The sequence below is a fragment of the Aphanomyces invadans genome (genome assembly GCF_000520115.1).
Source record: "Aphanomyces invadans strain NJM9701 unplaced genomic scaffold supercont1.21, whole genome shotgun sequence".
Lineage (NCBI taxonomy): Eukaryota > Oomycota > Saprolegniomycetes > Saprolegniales > Verrucalvaceae > Aphanomyces > Aphanomyces invadans.
This window is the reverse complement of record NW_008580166.1, coordinates 1,060,904-1,063,059: the sequence shown is the minus strand read 5'-3', so window position 1 is coordinate 1,063,059 and position 2,156 is coordinate 1,060,904. Positions and strand designations below refer to the sequence as shown.

Here is a 2,156-nt window from a genome sequence, read left to right as displayed (position 1 = left end):
CTTCAGCTCTGTTGCGATGAATAAAAATACTGTGATCTGTCCTGATTCGCCGAATAATATGCCGTAGTTCGAATTACTGGATCCAATCACGTAACGCTATTCACAATCACCTCGAAGTAAAGAGTGGCTAATCATTCTGACGGCCACTTTATCTATTCTTGTTTTTCGACGAAGTGCAAGAACGTCTCGAAACCAGATTGCTGTCTTCCAACGAGACAACGCCTCCATCCACGCTTCCAAGGATATGAAGAAGTACTTTGAAGACTCGGACGTCGTTCTCATGGAATGGTCATGCAAGAGTCCCACGATGAACGTTATTAAAAGAGTGGGGGGTTTTCTCCTACCATGTTTACCAGGGCGGGGAGCAATTTGACAATGTGTCTTGTTTGAAGCGGCAAATTGCTTTGCCGTGGAAAATGATAAGTACCGACTTCTTGAAGGCGCTTGTAGACAGCTTGTCTACGCGTTTGGCTTGAGTTGTTTTGAAAAATTGGCGGTAGAGTCGACTATATGCGGTGTGCGCATTTAAATATATTGCGATCTACATTCCGTGATTTCTTGTACCAGTACTTTAAGGATAGGTATAGATATTTTAGCTCTAGCACTACACGCAAACTCTCTTTTACGATAGAACATGGCCCGATCAAAGCAATTGCCAGCGCTGCTCCGCAAAAACAATTTTTTTCATGTGTGCATTTACTTCCTCTGTTTTAAATTACTTCCGCCATTCAAAAATCGACTTTTTCATGTTACTTCCACCATTTCTATATGCTTGGACAAGCATACATGAAGCGTGTTTTATTGGTTATAATTACAATGCCACAACTCATGGACTCATTGTTTAAAGGAGGCCGTTGGCCTCGAAGAGGAGCGACACTGGGCAGGTCAAATTCACCACGAGGTTTCCAGCACGACGCATGGCAGCCTTGTTCAGATGAGGGAGCTTGAACTGGTTACCATCACTTTGTTCTAAAACCAAGCGCATAACAGCTTGTAGGGTAAGAAACTCATTCTCCAAGGTATCTACCTCGAGATTGTCAAATGCCGCCATTGTCGACGCAATTTCATCATCCACAGAGCGACTAAACATCTTGTACTGTAGGGTCTGAATGGAAGCGAAGATACCAAGGTCGAGCACGTTTAAGTCGGGGCTGTTGGGCAGTTGCCGATGAACTCGGAACGTCCACCCATGAGTGGATACTTTGGCAAGAGCTTCGTCGTCGATTTTGCTGTGCAGCGTCGCGTTGTCATCTTGAAGAAAGACACACTTGCTGTTGTTGCTGAGACGGGCTTCGCCGGTCTCAGCGTTGGAGCTTTTGAAATCATTAGCAGTAATGTACTCGTTGATGGCGTTATTGGTGAGGTTCAAATGTGCTCCACAGAAGGCGAGGCGCTCGACCTTGTTGGCGTCGGTGAGCAGAGGTTTGATTCGGGACGAGCGGCGCTTCATGATACCCGTCTTGAGAGCCCGGCAAAGGATACTGATTAATATGCCAGTGGCTTGAGCCATGCCTCTCATGGAGCTGTGCTGCGTTTGTTTCGAGGTACTTCTTATATTTTTCAGTTATCTCAGCGGCTGTGTAGCGTGTGGGAGGTCCAACTCGGTCGAGTGCTCCGGTCAAGCTCAAAGCGCGCGGCGACAGCCTTGACTGTTCCACGCGGCATTTTGCCCATGCGTAAGTTCTCGCGCAACATGACGGCGACCTCACGTTTTGTTTCGTCGGTCAATTTCGGCTGAGGCGTTGATCCCTGCTCATGACGGGAAGTTCAAATGTTCCGACAGGGCCCAAATATTTATTATATATTTTGGTTTTTGTATTATTATCTGGTGGCTCTAACGCAAAGTTAATTCTGACCACAAAATTTCCTGTTTGCCGCGTCGCTTCCAATGGAAGATTCCTTCACAATTTCATTCACTTTCTTTTGCGATATTCCGCATTAACTGTAAATTTGGACAAGAAATGAATTTTTGGGGTCACTTCAAGTGGTTATGGTGGCAGTACAGAGATCCCTCAATTTTTGCTCCCAGTCAAAAGTATAAATTGTAACAGACAAAACCAAGGACATAGGGACCACAAAAATCAATTTATAAAGGGAAATACATTAGTTTAGCAATCGCTCGATTGAGTGACCTGAGGCATCGCGAAATACAATGC

At 45.3% G+C, this 2,156-nt stretch overlaps 1 protein-coding gene across 1 annotated transcript; it reads right to left on the bottom strand.

Moving 5' to 3' along the window:
* Positions 1 to 841: 841 nt before the first annotated feature.
* On the bottom strand, positions 842 to 1,510 carry H310_09529 (hypothetical protein; the record flags this gene model as incomplete). Its single annotated transcript, XM_008875625.1, has 1 exon — positions 842 to 1,510. One exon carries the CDS (start codon positions 1,508 to 1,510, stop codon positions 842 to 844), a length of 669 nt encoding a protein of 222 aa, XP_008873847.1.
* Positions 1,511 to 2,156: the final 646 nt, after the last annotated feature.